The 24,192-nt window shown below is 41.3% G+C and overlaps 1 protein-coding gene across 2 annotated transcripts in view; it reads left to right on the top strand.

Moving 5' to 3' along the window:
* Positions 1-1,679: 1,679 nt before the first annotated feature.
* Positions 1,680-24,192, top strand: part of asip1 (agouti signaling protein 1) — a 53,575-nt gene continuing 31,062 nt past the window's right edge. Inside the window, exons 1-2 of one of the 2 annotated variants that reach the window (XM_059981009.1) lie at positions 1,680-1,720; positions 2,509-2,577. In XM_059981009.1, the coding sequence (XP_059836992.1) occupies positions 1,695-1,720; positions 2,509-2,577 (95 nt within the window). In that variant the 5' untranslated portion in view covers positions 1,680-1,694. Of the gene's footprint in view, positions 1,721-1,907; positions 2,014-2,508; positions 2,578-24,192 lie in introns of those variants that run through there. The other variant, XM_059981008.1, reaches the window with a different exon arrangement.

Genomic DNA, 24,192 nt, shown 5'->3' on the forward strand with positions numbered 1-24,192 from the left:
AACAGGCCAGCTGTTCTAACAAGCAATTAAATTCGGAGACGTCTTTAAAATTCTTTTTAGATTTTGCTTATTGTTTACCGGGTTTTTGTTTGCAAAGGAAAGCGACCAGTAATTTTATTTATTTCTTTATTTATTGTGATATTAACCCTGATTGATATCAGAAATAAAATCAGAATCAGGTTAAATATCACTGATAGATGTCGTGAAATGGCAGCAGTGCAATACTTAAAATATACATAAATTATAATAAGAAATATAGAAGCATAGAAAAAAACCTACAGCCCACGATGCTGTGCCGAACATGTACTTACTTTAGAAATTACCCAGGGTTAACCATAGACCTCTATTTTTCTAAGCTCCACGTACCTATCCAGGAGTCTCTTAAAAAACCCTATCGTATCCATCTCCACCACTGTTGCTGACAGCCCATTCCACGCACTCATCACCTTCTGCGTAAAATCTTACCCCTGATATCTCCTCTGTACCTATTCCCAAGCACCTTAAAACTGTGCCCAATCGTGTTAGCCATTTCAGCCCCGGGGAAAAGCCTCTGACTACCCACACGATCAATGCCTCTCATCATCTTATACTCCTCTATCAGGTCACCCCGCATCCTCCGCCGCTCCAAGGAGAAAAGGCCAAGTTCACTCAACCTGTTCTCATAGGGCATGCTCCCTAATCCAGAAAATATATTAAAATATTTTCTGATAAGTGTAAAACAACTAATGCTCTCGTCGTTACGATCTAATTTAAGGTCTGCATGCGCTGTGATCTCTTATAATAATAATAATAATAATAATAATAATAATTTACTTGTAGATAACTTTCATACAGAGGATGTAGCTCAAGTTGCTTTACAGTGGGATAAAGTGCAACGATGAAAATAAAATTAAAAAATAAAAAATAAACATGAAAATAAAAGACAAAAAGAATTTAGCGAAAGCCAGGTTGAATGAATAGGTTTTGAGCTGGTGTTTAAAAGTGTTAACTGACTCTGCGTCCCTTACAGTAATTGATCAGTAATCTTCAGGGAGCGGTGTCTCAGAAAGGCAGCGTCCATTATTAAGGACCCCCAGCACCCAGGGCATGCCCTTTTCTCACCGTTACCATCAGGTAGGAGGTACAGAAGCCTGAAGGCACACACTCAGCCATTCAGGAACAGCTTCTTCCCCTCTGCCATCCGATTCCTAAATGAATATTGAAGCTTTGGACACCACCTCACTTTTTTTTAATATACAGTATTTCTGTTTTTGCACATTTTAAATAATCTATTCAATATACGTAACTGATTTACTTGTTTATTTATTATTTCTCTCTCTCTGCTGGATTATGTATTGCTCTCTCTGCTGCTGCTAAATTGACAGATTTCACGTCACATGCTGGTGATTCAGATTCAAATATTTACGAGAGATGTTCCAAATAACTTGCGAATGCCCCCGAGATTTTTTGTTACGTACTCGTCGCTCTGCATACATAGTGATTGTAAATTCCGAATTCAAACAATTTTAATACAAAAAATGCTTTCTAGCATTGCATCTGAGCTGCGTTTTAAAATATTTCGATTTACTACTTCTCGAGTGTAACAAATGATGGTACATTACGAACTTTTGTCCCACTATCACATCAAAATGTGCGGCTTTGATACATTCAATTAAGCGCGTTATTCAAGACAATTAGCATCGTGTTTATATAGAATGAGGAACCCAGCTGAATTGACAAGGTACATCTTTTAAAGTCGGAGAGAACCAGGATCCTGGAATAACCCCCAACTGATTACTGCATGGAAAAGAAATACACTTTACTGCAATCCTGAGATTAAATATGCAAATTTAGTAGTAACTGCCTCTCTCTCTCTTGCACACGAATTGTTAAAATAACATTGAAACCACCTAGGCACAACGGCCAAGCCTGCACCATCTACATTCGTTTAAAAACGAATATGGAGAAAATAAACAGGATATCACAATTCCTTTGTCATACTTCCTTTTTAAAATGTTTTCCCTATCATTATTTGTAAGTTTTTACTTCAAAAGAAAATCCCTGATTTTTAAAATGATCACAACAAAGATCTCCCATTTTTTTACTTTTAAAATAGCTCCGATTATCTTTACTTTAAATCAATCTCTGATTATCTTTTTTAACGTTAACAAGACCTCCGTTATCTTTACTTTTAAAATATCTCCGATTATCTTTGACGCCGATATTTTAATGCTGTGAACCGGTTGGGAATGACATGCACACACCTCGCTTTTCCGCGCTTGGCTTGTTTTTAAATACAGCCCTACTTGAGCGTTGACGCGCGGATCCCAAATGCTTGTCAGCTAGAGTCCTGCCACCCTTGGCAGCTCGCTACCCTCCATTCCCACCCCTTTCCCAACATCACCACTCCGCTGGCCGGGAACGCGAGGAGGGGTGGGAAGAAAGGAAGTATTAAACTCTCTTCAGGTTATTTTGAAAGGGGAGGGGTGAGTGAAACGAAATAAAAGTGTTTGTTTAAATTTTCCTCAGAAAACCTGGGCTGTACATTTGCAGAACCCAAGAGGCAACATCCACTGAACAGCGAAACGGTCTGAACGGGTAGGTGAATCTATTCAAGCAACCTCCAATCGATCTGGGTCTGAACAAACAACAGTTTAACAGCGACTCGCTTTTAAGGGAAGTAGCATATATTTATTTAAGTGTATTTTTTCCAAGAGCTTGCAAGAATGTGAATTTAATTGGAATAAATGTCATTATTTTTACTAACATATTTGTGGTAATATTTTGGTTTATGTGCTCTGAATGATACATGTCGTGAGAGTGCACTGTGGTCTGGAGGAACTTTGCTTCGTTCAGTTGTCAGATGACAATAAACTTGAATGTCTTTATAAAAGTGTACACTTTTCCTACACATATGAAATAACAATACTGGATTATGGGTAAAATACTTCAGAAATTTACTATCGCCTTAATTCTTTTCACGAACATTATATTAGAAGTTTTCTTTGTAGAGAGACGGAGTAAAATCGATTATCGTTCTAAACTTTGAAAATTGGGCCGGTATGTGTATTGGGTTTGCGTATTAGAGCACGGGCGGCCTTTGACCAGAAATAAATTGACAAGTGTGAACCCGTGATGTTTGCTTTCTTAGCTCTGTCATAGATAAACGTGTTTAATTCCAAGGTTTTGGGAGGCAAACAAATCTGCGGCATTCTCAGCCGAAGGATAAAGGTAAGAATGTGCGGTTATCGAAAAACAATTCTGCCCGCTACCCTAATGCGTGCGCCTAACAGACGACAAAATACGGTGTTATTTCTTTCCTAATGAAGGGTCTCGGCCCGAAACGTCGACTCCTTATTCACTTCCATAGATTCTGCCTGGTCTGCTGAGTTCCTCCAGCATTTAGTGTGTGTTCTTCTGGATTTCCAGCATCTACATTCATTTCACGTAACAGCGATGTGTGTTCGCTCCGACTAATTGAGCATTCGGGAACTTCAGCGGTTCCTGTAACCGCCCAGAATCATTGCCCTATTCAGTAAGCAATGTTCCATCCCGAGTAAATAAAGATCCCCGAATATCGCAAAATAGGAACGTGAAAGGTATTTATAAAAGTATCTGCAAAACGACGAGGGGCTAGTTCCCATATCCAGGATATAATATAAAAAATATTTTAGCCTACTGTGTAGCCACTTTTCACTGCAAAACTGAGTAAACTGTTATCTAATATGACATGCACTTAACGAGGCAATAAACGATGTATTTTCAAATGCTTCAGTCCCATAAGATATTCAGTTGCTCTGCTGCGAGAACTGAGAGGGCTAGAGGGCTTCCCTGCCTTGACAAGTACCGCATCCTTCAACAACGTTGTGTGTGTGTGTTCGTGTGTGCGAGTGTTTGTGTGTGTGTGTGTGTGAGTGTGTGCGAGTGTTTGTGTGTGTGTGTATATGTGAGTGTGTTGTGTGTGTGTGAGTGTGTGCGAGTGTTTGTGTGTGTGTGTTTATGTGTGTATATGTGAGTGTTGTGTGTGTGTGTGTGTGTGAGTGTTTGTGTGTGTGTTTATGTGTGTGTATATGTGAGTGTTGTGTGTGTGTGTGTGTGTGTGTGTGTGTATATATTTATGTGTGAATGCGTTTGTGTTTGTGTCTCTGTGAGTGTGTTGTGTATGTGTGTGTATTGTGTTTGTGAGAGTGTAAATGCCATGGCTTCAGGCAAGGATGTCTGCTATTTTTCACTTCGGTCAGAACAACAATTACAGTTGAAATGTAATTGACAACAACTTCCTTTATTAACACACACGCTCAAAATGCCGGAGGACCTCAGCAGGTCAGGCAGCAACTATGGAAAGGAAGGGAGGCTTCTCCCTTCCTTTCCACTCCTGATGAAGGGTATCAGCCTGAAACACTGACTGTTTATTCCTCTCTGTAGATGCTGCCTGACCTCTGATTTCCTCCAGCACTTTGTGTGTGTTACTCTCGATTTCCAGCATCCGTAGAATCGTGTGTGTATGACTTCCTTTTGCGCCATGCCATTGCATAATAAAATAGATAGATAGATAGAAACTTCATTGATCCCAAAGGAAATTACAGTGTCACAGTAGCATCACAAGTGCACAGATATACAAATACTAGAAGAAAAATAAGAAAGAATAAAGAAAAAGTTACCACAAATAGTCTAACAGGAGGGAGGTCATCACTTCCCCGGCTATATAGGTTGGCTCACTATAGAGCCCAATGGCCGAGAGTAAGAATTAGACAATAGACAATAGACAGTAGGTGCAGGAGTAGGTCCTTCGGCCCTTCTAGCCAGCACTGCCATTCACTGTGATCATGGCTGATCATCCACAATCAGTACCCCTTACCTGCTCTCTCCTCATATCCCTTGACCCCACTATCTATAAGAGCTCTATCTAACTCTCTCTTGAGTGCATCCAGAGACTTGGCCTCCACTGCCTTCTGAGGCAGACCATTCCACATATTCCACTCTCTGGGTGAAAATGTTTTTCCGCATCTCTGTTCTAAATGGCCTACCCCTTATTCTTAAACTGTGGCCTCTAGTTCTGAACTCACCCATCAGCAGGAACATGCTTCCTGCCTCCAGTGTGTCCAATCCCTTAATAATCTTATATGTCTCAATCAGATCCCCTCTCATCCTTCTAAATTCCAGTGAATACAAGCCCAGTAGCTCCCATCTTTCAACATATGACAGTCCCGCCATTCCGGGAATTAACCTTGTGAACCTACGCTGCACTCCCTCAATAGCAAGAATGTCCTTCCTCAAATTTGGAGACCAAAACTGCACACAATACTCCAGGTGGGGTCTCACCAGGGCCCTGTACAGCTGCAGAAGGACTTCTTTACTCCTATACTCAATGCCTCTTGTTATAAAGGCCAGCATGCCATTAGCTTCCTTCACTGCCTGCTGTACCTGCATGCTTGCTTTCATTGACTGATGTACAAGAACACCTAGATCTCGTTGTACTTCCCCTTTTCCTAACTTGACTCCATTTAGATCTGCCTTCCTGTTCTTGCCACCAAAGTGGATAACCTCACATTTATCCACATTAAACTGCATCTGCCATACGTTTGCCCACTCACCCAGCCTGTCCAAGTCACCCTGCATTCTCATAACATCCTCCTGACATTTCACACTGCCACCCAGCTTTGTGTCATCAGCAAATTTGCTAATGTTACTTTTAATCCCGTCATCTAAATCATTAATGTATATTGTAAACAGCTGCAGTCCCAGCACTGAACCTTGCAGCCTGCCATTCCGAAAGGGACCCGTTAATCGCTACTCTTTGTTTCCTGTCAGCCAGCCAATTTTCAGTCCACATCAGTACTTTGCCCCCAATACCATGTGCCTTAATTTTGCCCACTAATCTCCTATGTGGGACTTTATCAAAAGCTTTCTGGAAGTCCAGGTACACTACATTCACTGGATCTCCCTTATCCATTTTCATAGTTACATCCTCAAAAAACTCCAGAAGATTAGTCAAGCATGATTTTCCCTTCATAAATCCATGCTGACTCGGACTAATCCTTCTACTGCTATCCAAATGTCATAATTTCCTCTTTTATAATTGAATCCAGCATCTTTTCCACCACTGACGTCAGGCTAACCGGTCTATAATTCCCTGTTTTCTCTCTCCCTCCTTTCTTGAAAAGTGGGACAACAATAGCCACCCTCCAATCAGCAGGAACTTTTCCTGAATCTATAGAACATTGGAAAATGTTTACCAATGCATCCACGATTTCTAGAGCCACCTCTTTAAGTACCCTGGGATGCAGACCATCAGGTCCTGGGGACTTATCAGCCTTCAGACTCAACAGTCTATCCAACACCATTTCTTGCCGAATATAAATTTCCTTCAGTTCATCCTTTACCCTAGTTCCTTTGGCCACTATTACATCTCGGAAATTGTTTGTGTCTTCCCTAGTGAAGACAGATCCAAAGTACCTGTTCAACTCATCTGCCATTTCCTTGTTCCCCATAATAAATTCACCCGTTTCTGTCTTCAATGGTCCAATTTTGGTCTTAACTATTTTTTTTGCTATTCACATACCTAAAGAAGCTTTTACTATTCTCCTTTATATTCTTGGCCAGTTTACCTTCGTACCTCATTTTTTCTTGGTGTATTGCCTTTTTTGTTATCTTCTGTTGCTCTTTAAAAGCTTCCCAGTCCTCCAGTTTCCTGCTCATCTTTGCTATGTTATACTTCTCTTTTATTTTTATACTGCCCTTTACTTCCCTCGTCAGCCAAGGCCACCCCTTATTCCCCTTGGGATCTTTCTTCCTCTTTGGAATGAACCGATCCTGCACCTTCTGCATTATTCCCAGAAATACCTGCCATTGTTGTTCCACTGTCTTCCCTGCTAGGGTATTGTTCCATTGAACTTTGGCCAGCTCCTCCCTCATAGCTCCATAGTTCCCTTTGTTCAACTGTAATACTGACACGTCCAATTTTCCCTTCTCCTTCTCAAATTGTAGGTTAAAACATATCATTTTATGGTCACTACCTCCTAATGGTTCTTTTACCTCGAGGTCCCTGATCATATTACCTCATATAGCACTCTTTGGAGCAGTGCAGTTGTCTTGGTCTATAAAAGTGTTCCTCTGTTCAGCCAAGGTAGTACGCAGAGGGTGAGAAACATTGTCCACAATTGCCAGGATTTTCTATAGTGTTTTTTGTTCTACCACAGCCTCCGGTGTGTCCAGTTTGACTCCTATAACAGAGCCAGCCTTTCTAATCAGTTTATTGAGCCTGTTGGCATCACCCATGTTGATGTCCATAGCACTTCACGAGCATTACTAAACAACATAGTTAGATGGAGATACTGTATTCAGATTGTACCAAAGCTTGGTAAAAGAGGTTGGATTTAAGCAGTATCTTAAAGAGGGCCGAGTATGCTCAGAATCGGAATCACCTTTAATATCACCAGCAAATGTCATGAAATTTGTTGTTTTGTAACAACGAAAAGAGGGCATGTCCTGGGTGATGAGGGTCCTTAATGGAAAAATGCCACCCTTTGAAGCATCGCCCTATGAAGGTGTCCTTAGTGCTGGGGAGGGTTGTGCTCATGATGGAGCTGGCTGACTCAACAACTTTTTCCCATCCTGTGCAATTGATTCCATACCAGACGGCGATGCAACCAGTTATAATGCTCTCAGTACATCTGTAGAAATTTGAGAAGGTGAGGGAATATGCATTTTAAACAACCTATAAACAATGGAGAAAGTAGAATTCAAGTCAAAGTAAATTTATGACGGGGGACCACGTGAGCAAGCAGTGGAGTAAGACGTGTTTGGCTGGGCTCCTGCCTAACCTTTACTTTATTGTATATTTAGAATAGCGCTTTCTTTCAAATCTTATCAAAGTAATTAAGTCGTCTAAGTACAAAAAGCAAGAGTTACTTTGTTCTCTGGCGTCTAAGCTTCAAAATATAAATACACTGAGCCCACTAACACCAAGACGACCGACTCCCCGGCGCAGAGTTTAAGTGCTGACCGCCACCGCGCAAGTACCCTTCTCCGCAAGAACTCAGGCGAAATGGACACGGAAGACCTGAAGATTCAGCTCCTCTCTGGGCTAAAAACGGACACCTCTGCGGTGACAAGCGTAGAGTTGAAAAACGCCCTAGCCGAAATTTTAAACTACCTGAAAAACGAGTTGCGGGTAATAAGAACCGAGCTAGCAAACAACGCGGCACGAACCCAAGTTGAGATTGACCATGTAGACTAGAGGCTAATGTTAAAGACATGGAAGACGGCATATCACCGTGGTCAGATGAAATGGTATCGTTTCAAACCATCGTAAACGCCCTGAAGTCGGAGCTGAAGGACTTAAGTGATAAATGTGAAGACTTGGAGGGAAGAATGCCGAGGTGCGATATCCGTATTTTGGGAGTCGCTGAAGGGCTCGGGTCAAGTTCCGCGTAATCCATTTCTAAATTACTGACAGAGGTGCTTAAACTGGACAAAAACATTCTCATCGACCGCTCGCATCGGAGTCTCACACCAAAAAAACAGCGGTGCAATTGGAGTTAAACTACATTATTATCAGGACTGTGTCGATGTTCTTCGTCGAGCTCGGAACCAGGCTCCGTTTAACTACGTTTTTTCCAGACACCACGAGGGTCGCCAAAGCTCGAGCTGAGGTCACGGACGTCGGGAAACTGCTGCGTGACCAGCCGAATATCCGATAGGGGTATACTGTTCCCTGCTCGACTTCGGCATTACACACAACGGGACGGAGGAAGCCATGGCCTACGTAACAGAGCATATCGTCACGGCAGCAAAACACAGAACATGATCACGGACCAGTTTTCACATGTGGGACTCCGGTGGGCTGTTCATAAACAGTTGCAGAATCGATAACTTTCTGCAGTGCCCGGGAAAAGTCTTATGATTATCCTAGTCTTTTGACGTGGAAATATGTTTTCTTTGTGGTCACTGTTGTTGAGATGTTAAAGCTTTTATTGGGGGGGGGGGAAATCTTTCATTTTGAATCCTTCAATATGCTTAAACCAAATTGGATCCATCTCTCGTTAATTAGCAAATTCATAATACCAGCTGTAAGTGAGTGTGTGTTTGTATAGGTGACGAGGGTAGGGAATTACCAGACTATTTCTTTTTATTTAATATTTAGGCCTATCGTATATTGGGAGATACCTATGTGATATTCTACTTCAGTTCCATATGGTCAATAATAATATTTCATCTCAGACAAACGGTTGTTCTGTTAAATTAGTGAGTTGGGATGTTAAATCTCTTAATCACCCTGTAAAACATAAAAAGGTATTTACTCATTTGAAACACCTATAGCATTCCTACAGGAGACCCACTTGCATATCTCTGAGCATTGTCGACTAAGAGGGGGATGGGTCGGCCAAGTACTTCAGTCTAATTTTAATCCAAAGGCCAGAGGAGCAGATCTAATAAAAATACGCAGTTCGTGGCAACGAGTGTTGAATCTGATCCAGCTGGACAGTTTTTAATTGTAACTGGACGGCTATATGGGCTGCCCGTTATTTTTGCCAACGTTAATGCACCGAATTGGGATGACCATTATATTTTCTAGTGATTTCTTCTCCAAGTTGCCAAACATGGTAACACATAATCTCACCCTCGGAGGGCATTTTAATTATGTCCTCTCTCCAATTTTGGACCGCAGTGCGGCGAGGACTGTCCCTATCTCTAGGTCAGCACAGTCTATCAGACATTTTCTTAAAACATACGGAGGGACTGATGTATGGCGGTTTTGTAACCTTGCCTCTCGGAGTTACTCTTTTTTCTCCTCAGTACACGGGTCCTATTCGCGTATAGATCATTTTTTATGGACACCAGTTTTCTCTCTTCTGTAACAGAATGTGATTATGAAGCCATAGTTAGATCCGATCATAGTCCGCTGACTTTAATATTACGTATTCCTACTAAACAACCGCGTTACCGTCCTAGGAGGCTAAATCCAACTCTCCTTTCAGATGAGTGTTTTGTGAAGTATAGTTATTCCGAAATAGAATATTTTCTGAGAATTAATCAAACACCAGGGATGTCTCCATCAATTGTGTGGGAGACATATTTAAGAGGCCAGATAATCTCATTCTGCGCAGCATGGGCGAAAAATAAGGACTGAACGTACTAAACAACTGACAGATCAGAAACTGGAATTAGACCTCTTCCAAAGACAAGCGCCCTCATCGGCTTTGCTCAAACAGTCTTTATTACTTCAGACCGAACACAATCTATTAACAACTCATGAAGCTGAATATTTTATCTCCAAGTTGCAATGTGAGAAAAAGCGGGGAGGCTGCTAGCCCATCAACTGCGTCAGAAAACGGCTAGTCATGGTATACATGATATAAGGGATGCACAGGGCATAAAACAGATAATGTAGAAATTAACTCATGGTCCATAACTTCTACCAATCACTGCACTCCTCAGATTCATCCACCACCCCATCAGATCTGGATGATTTCTTTAAAAAGCTAAGCATCTGCATGAGCTGCTGATCTGGAGAGGACAATCGGGACTCTGAAAACAGACTCAGCAATTAGGCCCATGAAGAGTGGAAAATCTCCAGTCCCAGATCGATATCCTTCTGAATTAAAAAAAAGTTTTCCACTCAACTTTCCCCATTATTATTATCTGTTTTTGAAGAGTTTTTTTTTATCCCACTCCCTACCTCCCACAATGAGTCAAGCAGTTACTTCATTAATTTTGAAAAAGGGTAAAGATCCCCTTGAATGTAGTTCATACCGACCAATCTCCCTTTTAAATACAGATCCCAAAATCCTTGCAAAAGTCCTGACACACCAAATCGAGAAGATTCTACCATTAATTATCTCACCCGATCAAACGGTTTTTATCAGAAATTGGTACTCTTTTTAAAATTTAGGACATCTTCTAAATACAGTATACTATATGATTCCTCTGCATCTAGTACCCCAGAGATTTTTGAACTGCAACGTGGCACAAGACAGGGATGCCCTTTTTGCTGCGTTTTGCAGTTAGTATCAAAGGCATCCAGAGGGGAGCTTTGGAACATAGAGTGTCACTGTACGCTGATGGTATGCTATTGTATATCTCAAATCTAACTCAAAGTTTCCCAAATCTATCAATATTGCTCACTAAATTCAGTCAAATATCTGGTTATAAAGTTAACTTTCAAAAGAGTAAGCTAATGCCAATTGGGACCACATGTTTGGACATTTCTTTTTCTGTGACCCCCTTTAGAATAAGCTATAGGAAATTTAAATTCTTGGGGGTCTGGGTAACACATAATTACAAGGACCTTTATAAAGCCAACTATCAACATCTCCTTTCCAATCTTAAACAGGAATTTGAACATTGGAATTCTTTATCTCTTTCCCTTAGCGGGAGGATTAATAGAATTAAAATGACTGTCCTGCCCAGATTCTTACACATGTTCCAAAACCTTTTAATTTTTCTAACAGACTTTCTTCAATAACCTAAATAGTCAAATTTCAAGTTTTATTTGGAATATTAAACAGCCCAGAGTAAAGGAAAAAATACTACAGAGGCTTCGTAAGATGGGGTGGGTGGGGGGGCGGTGATTTGGCACTTCCAAATTTTCTATATTACTACTGGTCAGCTAACATAAGAGCAATTTTATATATCGGACAAGAGATGATATTGCTGCTCCTAGCTGGGTGATTATGGAAAAGACATCCTTACAATGCTAGACTACAACTGTCACAACCTGTATCTAGTTTCACACTGAATCCAGTTGTAAGTACTCCATTAAAATTTAGTTCCAATTTAGATGTTATTTTGCACTTAATAACCTCTCACTCACTGCACCAGTAGCAAAAAAATTACATGTTCACCCCAGCAATAATGGATGTAGCGTGTGATATTTGGTCTAAACATGGTATCACTTTGTTGGATAATCTCTACATTGACAGCAATTTTGCCTCTTTTGAACAGCTAGTTAAGAAATTTGATATCCCTAGGACACACTTCCATAGATATTTACAACTCAGAAGCTTTATGGCCTCTTATCTTTCCTTACTGCCCCCCTTCATTGCTCTTAGATTCAGTCCTTAAGTGCAAATTTGATGTGAAACGATCTGTAAGCAAAATCTATGAGCTACTTAATGTAGATAATCCAGAGAATTTAGATTTATTAAAACATAAATGGGAAGAGGATATTGAGGAAAAAATTCCAGGTGACATATGGCAAAAACAATTCATAGAATTTATTCATCTTCTGTGACATGTTATTCATCTTAGTCATGTTATTTTTCAGTTTAAAATTGTGCACCGTTGTCATTGGTCTAAAGTTAGATGGCTAAGGTTAATAAAGATCTTGGACCCAATGTGTGGCACATGTAAACAATTCCTGGCTACACTCTGCCATATGTTTTGGTCATGTCCAAAATCAGTAAATTTTTAGGGTTTGATTTTTGAAACTTTTTCAAAAGTCTTTTGACAATTAATTAAGCCATCTTGGTCAATAGCACTATTTGGAATGCCTTCTCAGAATATTAAACTCAGCAAATTCCAAACCGATCTCATCAATTTTGGTTCATTTCTTGCCAGAAGGCTCATTTTGCGCAAATGGAAAGACTCTTCCCCTCCAACATATGGACATTGGATCAAAGATATCATGTACTTTATAAAATTAGAGAAGATCCGCTATTCAGTCAGGGAGCAGTCTGCGAGATTTAACACCATTTGGCAGCCTTTTTTAAGTTTTGTTAAAAATATGGCTGAAAAAATTATTTGAATGTGTAAGGTGCTCTATCTTTATAGGTACACTAGGCCTTTGTATCTGTCTCTGACTGATCTGGCTAGTTCTATTTGTTCTTGTTTACTGAGGGGTGGGGGGGGGTTCCTTTTGTAACTGGTATAAAATGGTTGGTTGTATTATAACATATGCTCTGCTATTTTTCTTTGTTAATAAAAAATAATTCGATCAAAAAAAAAGTAAATTCATGATCAAAGTATCTGTATGTTACCATGGACTACCCTGAGATTCACTTTCAAGGATCAAGGATTAACTTTATTCGCCATATACATTTACATATCCCGATGAAAGGGCCAGAAACACTGACTGCTCATTCTTTCCATCAATGCTGCCTGGCCTGCTGAGTTCCTCCAGCACCTTCTGTGCATTACTCTTCATTTACATGCTTTAAGGATTTGTTGTGTTGCATTGGTCAGGATGTGACATGCAACAAAGAACACCAACATTCAACAATGATATAAAAAATAAAGTTAGATGTTAAAATAGAGATATAAATGTAGAAATATGTGCATGAATACATAAATACCATCATGTATTTTCAATGTAAACTTCATTATAAACAGTGTTTACAGTGCAGTAATGGGGTACTAAATAGAGAGCGGTGGGAGGGGGCTAACTAGAATGATTGATTTTTCTTGCAGGCATTTACAGGAACATAAAGAAATGCAACACAATTTATGTAAAAATACTATATAAACAATTAAAATCTGGAATGCACAGGAAAAGAGATCAGAGAAGCACAGCAGCCCAGAAGGCTGCAGTAAACAAGAGAAAGAATGCAGAAGCTGTTAATCCAAGCAACACACATAAAATGCTGGAGGAGCTCAGCAGGCCGGGCAGTGTCTATAGGAAAAGAGTACAGTCAGTCTGTGTTTCAGGTCGAGATCCTTCATCAGGACTGGAAAAAGATGAGAAGTTAGAGCAAGAGGCTTAAATGTACAAGTTTGGTAATGGATAATATTTTGCTTATTGCCCAGACTTCAGCAGTGATCCATAGATTCTGGCCAATTTGGGTATTGCAAGTGCAAACTAATTGTCTTGTTTGTTAGCCCTCCATCTGGGTGCAATTCCTTCCTGAGGGGTCCAAGTTTCCCCATCAGATATCGAGAACACCTTCAGACCATAAGACATTGGACCAGAATCAGGTCATTCAGCTCATCAGATCTGTTCTGCTATTCCATCACGGCTGATTTTATTCCATCTCGGCTCCATTCTCCTGCCTTCTTCCTGCAACCTTTGAAATCCTGACTAATCAAGAAACTATGTCTCTATTCCTAGAATAATAGTCTTTGTCTTTGTTCCTTCTACCAAAATACATGAACATACATTTCCCTAACATACACTTTCCTACATTGCATTTCATCTGCCAGTTCTTTGCCCACTCTTATAATTAATTGTATTTATTGATTGATTGATTGATTGATTGATTGATTAAGATACAGCACAGATCAAGCCCTCCCGACCCTTTAAGCTATGCCGCCCAGCAACTCTCCACTCCCCCCCTCCCGATTTAATCCTTGCAATCCTAGTATAATGACGGGACAATTGAGAATGACCAATTAACCTACCAACTGGTAACTGTGGAAGGAAACCCCACCTGGTACAGGCAACTTGGGTCACTTGTAGTCATGGGAGATTTTAACATGCAGTTCAATTGGGAAAATCAGGTTGGTAATGGATCTCAAGAGAGTGAATTTGTTGAGATAGCTTAAGAGCCTAAGAGATAGCTTTTTAGAGCAGTTATTCATTTAGCCTACTGGGGATCAGCTATACTGGATTGGATGTTATGTAATGTACCAGAGGTGATTAGAGAGCTTATGGTAAAAGAACCCTTAGGAGGCAGTGCTCACAATATGATTGAGTTCAACTTGAAATCTGATAGGGAGAAAGTAAGGTCTGACGTAGCAGTATTTCAGTGGAGTAAGGAAAATTACAGTGGTATGAGAGAGGAGCTGGCCAGAGTAAATTGGAAGGAGCTGCTGGCAGGGATGTCAGCAGAGCAGCAATGGCGTGCATTTCTGCAGAAAATGAGGAAGGTGCAGGACATGTGTATTCCAAAAAATGAAGAAATACTTAAATGGTAAAATAGTACAACTATGGCTGACAAGGGAAGTCAAAGCTATTGTAAAAGCAAAAAGAAGGGCATACAACAAAGCAAAAATTAGTGAGAAGATAGAGGATTGGGAAGTTTTAAAAAACCTACAGAGAGCAACTAAAAATCATTAGAAGGAAAAAGATAAAATATGATGGCAAACTAGCAAATAATATCAAAGTAAAAAATTTTTTTCAAGTATGTTAAAAATAAAAGAAAGATGAGATTGGATATAGGACTGCTAGAAAGTGAGGCAGGAGAAATAATAACAGGGGACAAGGAGATGGCTAATGTGACAGTCTTCACTGTGGAAGACACTAGCAGTATGGCTAATGTTGCAGTGTATGAAGGAAGAGAAGTGGGTGCAGTTACTGTTACAAGAGAGGAGGTGTTCAAAAAAGCTGAAAGACCTAAATGTACGTAAGTCACCTGGACTAGAGGAACTGCACCCTGGGGTTCTGAAAGAGGTAGTGTTAGAAGTGGCATTACAAATGATCTTTCAAAAATCATTGGACAGAGGACTGGAAAATTGCAAATGTTACTCCACTCTTTAAGAAAGGAGGAAAGAAGCAGAAAGTAAATTATAGACCAGTTAGCCTGACCTCAGCGGTTGGGAAGATGTTGGAGTCAATTGTTAAGGATGAGGTGATGGAGTACTTGGTGACACAGGACAAGATAGTACAAAGTCAGCATGGTTTACTTCATGGAAAATCCTGCCTGATGAGCCTGTTGGAATTCTTTGAGGAGATTACAAGTAGGATAGATAAAGGGGATGCAGTGGATGTTGTATATTTGGACTTTCAGAAGGCCTTTGACAAAGTGCCACACATGAGACTGCTTACCAAGTTAAGAGCCCATAGTTACTAACATGGTTAGAGCATTGGCTGATAGGTAGGCAGTGAGTGGGAATAAAAGGATCCTTTTCTGGTTGGCTGCCAGTGACACAGGGTTCAGTGTTGGGACCACTTCTTTTTATGCTGTATATACATAAATGATTTAGATGATGGAATAGATGGCTTTGTTGCCAAGTTTGAAGATGGAGGGGCAGGTAGTGTTGAGGAAACAGGTAGGATGCAGAAGGACAGACAAATTAGGAGAATGGGCAAGAAAGTGGCAAATGAAATTCAATGGTGGGAAATACATGGTCATGCACCTTGGTAGTAGAAATAAATGTGTGAACTATTTTCTAAACGGGGAAAAAAATTCAAGGAATCTGAAATGCAGAGGGACTTGGGAGTCCTTGTGCAGAACACCCCGAAGGTTAACTTGCAGGTTGAGTCAGTGGTGAGGAAGGCAAATGCCATGTTAGCATTCAATTCAAGAGGTCTAGAATACAAGAGCAGGGTTGTGATGCTGAGGCTTTATAAGGCACTGGTAAGGCCTTATCTTGAGTATTGTGAACAGTTTTGGGTCCCTCATCTTAGAAAAGTTGTGCTGGCATTGGTGAGGGTCCACAGGAGGTTCATAAGGATGATTCCAGGAATGAAAGGGTTATCCGTACTAGGAATGTTTAATGGCGTTGGGTCTGTTCTCACTGGAATTCAGAAGTGTGGGAGAGGATCTCATTGAGACCTTTCAACTATTGAAAGGCCTAGACAGAGTAGATGTGGAAAGGATGTTTCCCATAGTGGGAGAGTCTAGGGCAAGAGGGCACAGCCTCAGAATAGAGGGGCGCCCTTTCAAATCAGAGATGCAGAGAAATTTGTTTAGCCAGAGGATGGTGAATTTGTTGCCACAGGCAGCTGTGGAGGCCAGGTCATTGGGTGTATTTAAGGCAGAGATTGATAGGTTCTTGATTGGATACGGCATCAAAGGTTACGAGGAGAAGGCCAGGAACTGAGGTTCAGGGGGAGAGAAAAAAAGGATCAGCCATGATTGAATGTCGGAACAGACTCGATGGCCAGATGACCTGATTCTGCTCCTATGTCTTAAGGTCTTGTACTGTAAAGTGCTGTGCTAACCACTACGCTACCATGCTGACTCATCTGCCACATCTTGGGCTATTCTTCTAATCTGTCCAAGTCCTTCTTCATGAATTGGATGTTGCAATGTGAAGTATGACATGCCTGCGATCAGTTAGGGGGCCATTAGTTACGGAGGAAATGCATGAATTCTGTTGCTTTATTGCAACACTGGAACCTTCGCAAAATTAACTTGTTGCCACGTGACACTGATTGTGAAATCATAACTATTCCCAGCAGCAGAGCCCCACAACAGCACAGCTGAGACGACTTGAAAGTGACCGTGTCACAAATCTGTACTTGCAGTGTTTTTGGGTGGAGTTGTACTTGGAGCCAACTTGGGCAGTGGGGTGAGGTGTGGTCATTTTGTGGTTTCGAAGAACATTGTGTGGTTCTTGGGAGCACCGTCCATACGACATCCACCCCACAAATTGTTCCATGTTAATGTTTGAGACGTCTAAAGAAAGTCAACGCGTTATGCAAAGGACCGTGACTGCACCGTTTTCAATACAAAGCTGTCAGTTTTGAAGCTTAAACTAGGCCTGGGTATTTTATTGTGCATCAATGGGCACCAATTATCCGCAGAATCGACAGCAAAGTAGAATCCTTAGATCATTCCATGGCTGATCTGTTATATTAAACAGTATGCAGAAACTCAATGTAATAAACACTCTCTTCACTACATTAATATTCCTCTGTAATTTTGTTAATAACATAGTAATAATTTTAAGTTATTGAGAGCAGAGTGTTGTAAAATTAGTCAGCACCACTATGGGCACTAGCCTTTGTAGTATCTAGGACATCTTCAAAAGGTGATGCATCAAAAAGGCAGTGTCCATCATTAAGAACCCCCATCAGCCAGGAACTGCCCTTTTCTCATTGGTACCATCAGGGAGGAGGTACAGGAGCCTGAAGACACTCACTCAGTGATTCAGAAACAGCTTCTTCCCTTCAGCCATCAGATTTTTGAATGGAAGATAAACCCATGACCACTACCTCATGACTGTTTTAAACTTTGCACTACTAATTTAATTTAACTATTATATATGTATATTTACTGTAAATGATAGTTTTTTCCCTCCATTATTGTAATGTACTGCTGCTGCAAAAGACAATAAATTTCACCATATATGCTGATGATATAAAACCTGATTCTGATATAAAAGGGAATCAAAATTTATTGGGACACCAGAGGTTGCGGATGCTGGAATCTGGAGCAATAATCTGCTGCAGGAATTCAGGACACACAGGAGGTACTTCTTGCCTAATGGCAGCAATGAGTAGAGGGCCTGCATTTGATTAGGTTTGGCCATTGTTGTAAGTGATGGCAATGTAGCCTAGTGGTTAGTGTAATGTTGTAGTGTAATGCTTCAGTTCCCCTGCTGTCTGTAGGGGGTTGTTAGTTCTCCCCATGACCACAGGAGTTTCCTCTAGATGCTCCAGTTTCTATCCACATTGCAAAGACATACGGGTTGGAGAAACAACACCTCATATTCCCTCAGGGCAGCCTCCAACCTGATGGCATAAACATGAACATTAACTTCCCTAACTTCAGGTAATTTCTACCCCTCACCCCCGTTTCCATTCTCCTCTCAGCCCTTCTTCTCATCTGCCCATCACCTCCCTCCGATGCTCCTTCTCCTTCCCTTTCCCCCATGGTCCTCTTTGCTCTCCTATCAGATTCCTTCTTCTTCAGTCCTTTGCCTTTTCCATCTATCACCTCCCAGCTTGTACTCCTTCCCCTGCTCTCACCAATTTCTTATTCTGGGTCTTCCCCCTTCCTTTCCAGTCCTGATGATTCCCCTCCACAGACACTGTCACAGCTCAAGCCCTACAGTTTATTCTGAGTTTCTTCTTTTTTTTGGGTGCCATGGTAGTGTAGCAGTTAGCGTGACACTAGTGCAGGTGGAGGTGTTGCTGACTTCAGAGTTCATCACCGGCGCCATCTGAAAGGAGCTTGTACATTCTCCCCCCGACTATGTGGGTTTCCTTCCGTATTCCAGAAAAATACCAGTTGGTAGGTTAATTGGTCATTGTAAATTGTCCTGTCATTAGATTAGTGTTAAATCGGTGAGTTGTTGGGCCAGAAGAGTCTGTTCTGAGCTGTAGCTCTAATAACTAAAACTAGCATAACCATTGGACTGCCATTTTAAAAAAACTCATCGATTCCCTTTTTCCTTTCAGTTAGTCCTGATGAAGGGTCTCAGCCCGAAACGTCAACAGCATTTCTCCCTATAGATGCTGCCTGGCCTGCTGTGTTCCTGTGTGTGTTGCTTGATTCCCTAATGTCCATTACATGAGGAAATCTAGCAGCTTTATCCAGTCTAGATTTACCTTCATAGTACATTTATTATCCAAGTATGTATATGTCACCACATACTACCCTGAGATTCACGTTCTTAGATTCATAGACAGTTATAAAGAAGTAAAGCACAGAAACAGAACATTTGACCCTTCTATTCCATGCCAAAACCATTTAAACTGACGAGTCTCTCGACCTGCCGGTACCGGGACCATAACCCTCTATATCCCTACGATTCACGTGCCTATCGAAAAATCTGAAATCAAGCTCTCATGCACCACTTGTGCTGGCAGTACATTCCATACTCTTACGACCCTCTGAGTGAAGATGTGTTCCTTCATGTTCCCCTTAAACTTCTCACCTTTCACCCTTAAGCCATGACCTCTGGTTGTAGTGCCATCCAACCTCAATGGAAAAAGCCTGCTTGCATTTACCCTATCTATACCTATCATAACTTTATACACCTCTATCAAATTTCCTCTCAATCTTCTACTTTCTAAAGAATACAGTTCTAACCTATTCAATCCTTCCTTATAACTCAGATCCTCCAGACCTGGCAACATTCTTGTAAAGTTTCTTTGTGCTCTTTCAACCTTATTTACATCTTTCCTGTAGGTAGGTGATTAAAACTTCACACAATACTGCAAATTAGGCTTCACCAGCATATTATACAACTTCAAAATAACATCCCATTTCCTGTACTCAATACATTGATTTATGAAGGCCAATATGCCAAAGGCTTTCTTTATGATCCTATCTGTCTGTGACGCCACTTTCAATAAATTATGTACCTGTATTCCCAAATCCCTCTGTTCTATCACACTCCTCAGTGCCCGACTGCTCACTGTGTAAGACCTACCTTGTTTGGTCCAACTAAAGTGCAAAACCTCGCATTTGTCTGAATTAAATTCCATCTGTCATTTCTCAGCCATTTTTTCCAACTGATCCAGATCCCTCAGCAAGCCACGATAACCTTCCTCACTGTCCACTACACCCCCAGTCTTGGTGTCATCCACAGAGTTGCCAATCCAATTCTTGCAAACATTTAAGGAAAATAAAGAAATAGGAAAATTTATACAAAAAGACTGACAAACAACTGATGTGCAAAGGAAGACAAATCGTATAAATAACAAAAAAGTAAATAAATAATACTGTGCTATATAGTCCTTGAAAGTGAGTCTGTAGTTTGTAGACAACACACACAAAATGCTGATGGAACATAGCAGGCCAGGCAGCATCTATGGGGAGAAGCACTGTCGACGTTTCGGCCCGAGACCCTTCGTCAGGACTAACTGAAAGGAAAGATTCTAAGAGATGTGAAAGTAGTGGGGGGAGGGGGAAATGTGAAATGATAGGAGAAGACCTCCTCCCCTTACCCCATCCCTGACATATTTAGTTTTTTTTCTCTCTCTCTGCCCATCACTCTGCCTGTTCTCCATCTCCCTCTGGTGCTTCCCCCCCCCCCTTTCTTTCTCCCGAGGCCTCCCGTCCCATGATCCTTTCCCTTCTCCAGCCCTGTATCACTTTCGCCAATCACCTTTCCAGCTCTTAGCTTCATCCCACCCCCTCCGGTCTTCTCCTATCATTTCGCAATTCCCCCTCCCCCCACTACTTCCAAATCTCTTAGTATCTCTCCTTTCAGTTAGTCTGGATGAAGGGTCTCAGCCCGAAACGTTGACAGTGCTTCTCCTTATAGATGCTGCCTGGCCTGCTGTGTTTCACCAGCATTTTGTGTGTGTTGTTTGAATTTCCAGCATCTGCAGATTTCCTTGTGTTTACTCTATAGTTTGTGGAATCAGTTGAGGTGAGTGAAGTTATTCATGCAGGTTCAGGAGCCTGGTAGTTGAGAGATTCCTGGTGGTGTGGGACCTAAGGCTCATTATGTAGTTTTCAATATTACTAGTAACAGCCTGGAAGACGTGTCTTCTGGGTGTGGCCCTGTGGATGAACAGATTCCTTGCCAGTGTCCATAAGACCATAAGGTATAGGAGCAGAAGTAGGCCAGCAAGTAGGCCCATTGAGTCTGCCCCATCATTCAATCATGGGCTGATCCAATTCTTCCAGTCATCCACACTCCCCTGCCTTCACCCCATACCACTTGATGCCCTGGCTAATCAAGAACCTATCTGTCTTTATCTTAAATATACCCAATGACTTGGCCTCCACAGCTGCTCCCCCAGCAACAAATTCCACAGATTTACGACCTTCTATTTAAAGTAATTTCTCCGCATCTCTGTTCTAAATAGATGTCCTTCAATCTTGAAGTCGTGCCCTTTTGTCCTAAAATCCCCTACCATGGGAATTAACTTTGCCATACCTAATCTGTTCAGGCCTTTTAATATTCAGAACGTTTCTATGAGATATCCCCTCATTCTCCTGAACTCCAGGGAATATAGTCCAAGAGCTGACAGATGTTCCTCATATGGTAACCCTTTCATTCCTGGAATCATTCTCGTGAATCTTCTCTGAACCGTCTCCATTGTCAGTATATTCTTTCCAACATAAGGAGGCCAAAACTGTACACAATACTCTAAGTGTGGCCTTACGAGTGCCTTATAGACCCTCAACATCACATCCCTGCTCTTATATTCTATACCTCTAGAAATGAATGCCAACATTGCATTCACCTTCTTCACAACCGACTCAACCTGGAGGTTAACTTTTGGGCTATTCGGCAAAAGGACTCCCAAGTCCCTTTGCATCTCTACATTTTGAATTCTCTCCCCATCTAAATAATAGTCTGCCCGTTTATTTCTTCTACCAAAGTGCATGACCATACTCTTTCCAACATTGTATTTCATTTGCCTATTCCCCTAAACTATCCAAGTCTCTCTGCAGCTTCTCTGTTTCCACAACACTACCCGCTCCTCCACCTATCTTTGTAGCATTGGCAAATTTAGCCACAAATCCATTAATACTGTAGTCCAAATCATTGACGTACATCGTAAAAAGCAATGGTCCCAAACCCACCCCCGTGGAACTCCACTGGTAACCGGCAGCCAGCCAGAATAGGATCCCTTTATTCCCACTCTCTATTTTCTGCTGATCAGCCAATGCTCAACCCATGCTAGTAACTTCCCTGTAATTCCATGGGCTCTTATCTAGCTAAGCAGCCTCATGTGCGGCACCTTGTCAAAGGCCTTCTGAAAATCCAAGTACACCATGTCTACTGCATCTCCTTTGTCTACCCTACTTGTAATTTCTTCAAAGAATTGGAGTAGGTTTGTCAGGCAGGATTTTCCTTTCAGGAAACCATGCTGGCTTTGGCCTATCTTGTCATGTGCCTCCAGGTACTCCATAATCTTATCCCTAACAATCGATTCCAATAATTTCCCAACCACTGATGTAAGGATAACAGATCTATAGTTTCCTTTCTGCTGCCTCCCACCCTTCTGAAATAGTGTAGTAACATTTGCAATTTTCCAGTCATGTGGTGTTGCTGAATGAAGTGTCACGAGAGATTAGAACATTGAGACAGCAGTGTACGTTGCTGCAAACTGTAACTTCAAAACAGCAAGCTGTTGGGCTCCCTCTCACTATGACAGCAGCGATACCTCTCTCTCCTTCATCAGGGAAAGAGAGGGAGAGAGCCTGTGGCACGTCAAACTGATGGGGTGATGGACTGTAGATCATGGTCTCTTTGGGAGCTTTTCTATTCCTTACATGGTGGGTGGTGGGTGGGGGCTGATGCTTTTTGCTGAGACAGGTGGGGGGAGGGTCAATCCTTTTGCTGTTACTTGTGTGTGTGTGTGTGTGTGTGTGGGGGGAGGGGGAGGAGCATTTTCCTGTCATTCATTCTTTGGGGTTTTTCTTCTGTTTTGTTGATGTCTGTGAAGAGTGAGAATTTCAGGTTGTATATTGTATACATTCTCTGATATTAAATGGAACCATTGAATCATTGATAGTTGATAACTGTTTCTGAACCTAGTGGTGTGGGACCAAAAGCTTCCCACCTGATGGTAGCAGTGAAAAGAGAGCAGGTTCCAGCTGGTGGGGGTCCTTGATGATGGAGGTTGCTTTCTTGTGGTAATACTCAAGGGTGGGGAGAGCTTTGCCTGTAATGGACTGGGCTGTATATGCATCTGTGGATGTTAAACCATCAAGAAAGTTGGAGACTTAATTGCCTCCCTGGTTTAGGGTTAATTTGAAATGAACAATAAGTGTCAGCTTTGTTGTTAACATCCCCTGCATGGACAAATAAATGTATTTTTTCTCTCTCTGTCTTAATACAAACAATCCTTTCACAAGTAAAGTTACTTTTGAGCTGACAGAAGAAATTAAAACTCCAGTGAGATAAATGATTTCTCAGAGGTTTACATCCCAACATGTAGACCCCCAGTTGTATTATTTCAGTCATAAATTCTAGGCTAAGGCTTTTGTGGGGAGAGGGTGAGCATAAAACTGTAGGGTTCCTCTGCAGTAAATTCATGTTTTAAAATTAGCCTACTTTGACCCTACATTTGGGGTCTAGAATTGGGAGTCATTGTTTCAGAATTCAAAGTACATTCAAAGTACATTTAGAACATAGAACATAGGAATACATTATATTAACTGCATTTCAATACAATTGGTTTATTATGTACTCCTATATGATATACTTAAATACATTATTCTTAGAAGGGGTCCATAGGCTTCATTGGACTGCCAAAGGGGTCCATGGCATAAAGAAAGGTTAAGAACTTCTGCTCTATAGCCATGACTGTATGGATAGGCACAGTGTAAACACCATCTATAAATACCCCAATCTATAAATTCTGCTGTTGACAGAATCTCAGATGGTGACAAGGAGACGTACAGGAGTGAGATAAATCAGCTGGTCGAGTACTGTCACAACAGCAATGTCAGTAAGGCCAAGGAATTGAATGTGGACTTCAAGAGGGGAAACTGGGAAAACACGCAGAAGTTCTCATCGAGGGGCCTGCAGTGGTGAGCAGCTTTAACCTCTCTGTAAACCTATCCTGGGTCCAATATACTGATACAACTACTAAGAAGGCACGCTAACGGTTACATTTCATTTGAAGTTTGAAGAGAATTGGTACGTCACCAAACACGTTAGCAAATTTCTACAGATGTATCATGAAGTGTATTC

The sequence above is a fragment of the Hypanus sabinus genome, chromosome 9, assembly GCF_030144855.1.
Source record: "Hypanus sabinus isolate sHypSab1 chromosome 9, sHypSab1.hap1, whole genome shotgun sequence".
Classification (NCBI taxonomy): domain Eukaryota; kingdom Metazoa; phylum Chordata; class Chondrichthyes; order Myliobatiformes; family Dasyatidae; genus Hypanus; species Hypanus sabinus.